This window comes from Neopelma chrysocephalum, unplaced genomic scaffold (genome assembly GCF_003984885.1).
Source record: "Neopelma chrysocephalum unplaced genomic scaffold, ASM398488v2 Primary Assembly neopelma1_182139, whole genome shotgun sequence".
Classification (NCBI taxonomy): domain Eukaryota; kingdom Metazoa; phylum Chordata; class Aves; order Passeriformes; family Pipridae; genus Neopelma; species Neopelma chrysocephalum.
This window is the reverse complement of record NW_020937923.1, coordinates 1-585: the sequence shown is the minus strand read 5'-3', so window position 1 is coordinate 585 and position 585 is coordinate 1. Positions and strand designations below refer to the sequence as shown.

General features: G+C 48.7%; 1 protein-coding gene across 1 annotated transcript in view; it reads left to right on the top strand.

The window, feature by feature from the left end:
- Window positions 1-187, top strand: part of LOC113962513 (methanethiol oxidase-like) — a gene marked incomplete at both ends in the record, with an annotated part of 4,844 nt that extends 4,657 nt beyond the window's left edge. Inside the window, one exon of the mRNA XM_027673266.1 lies at window positions 69-187. Coding sequence (XP_027529067.1) covers window positions 69-187 — 119 coding nt within the window. The remainder of the gene's footprint in view (window positions 1-68) is intronic.
- Window positions 188-585: the final 398 nt, after the last annotated feature.

Genomic DNA, 585 nt, shown 5'->3' with positions numbered 1-585 from the left:
CCCATCCCATCCCATCCCATCCCATCCCATCCCATCCCATCCCATCCATCCCATCCCATTTTTCCCAGGGGAAGAGGGTCCCTGGGGGGCCGCAGATGCTGCAGCTGAGCCTGGACGGGCGGCGGCTCTACGTGACCACGTCCCTGTACAGCGCCTGGGACCGACAGTTCTACCCCGACCTCATCACGTGAGAACCCAAAATTTGGGGGCTGCAACAGGGGCAGGGACCCCCCTGACCCCCCTGACCCCTCCTGACCCCCTCTGACCCCCCTGCCATCCCCCTGACCCCCTGACATCCCTCTGACCCCCCTGACATCCCCCTGACATCCCTCTGACCCCTCTGACATTAAACATATCTAGATGGGGTTAATTTTAAACATATATAGATGGGGTTTATATTAAACATATCTAGGTAGGGTTTATATTAAACATATCTAGATAGGGTTTATTTTAAACACATATAGGTAGGGTTTATATTAAACATATCTAGGTAGGATTTATATTAAACATATATAGGTGGGATTTATTTTAAACATATATAGGTGGGGTTTATATTAAACATATCCAGGTAGGGTTTATTTTAAA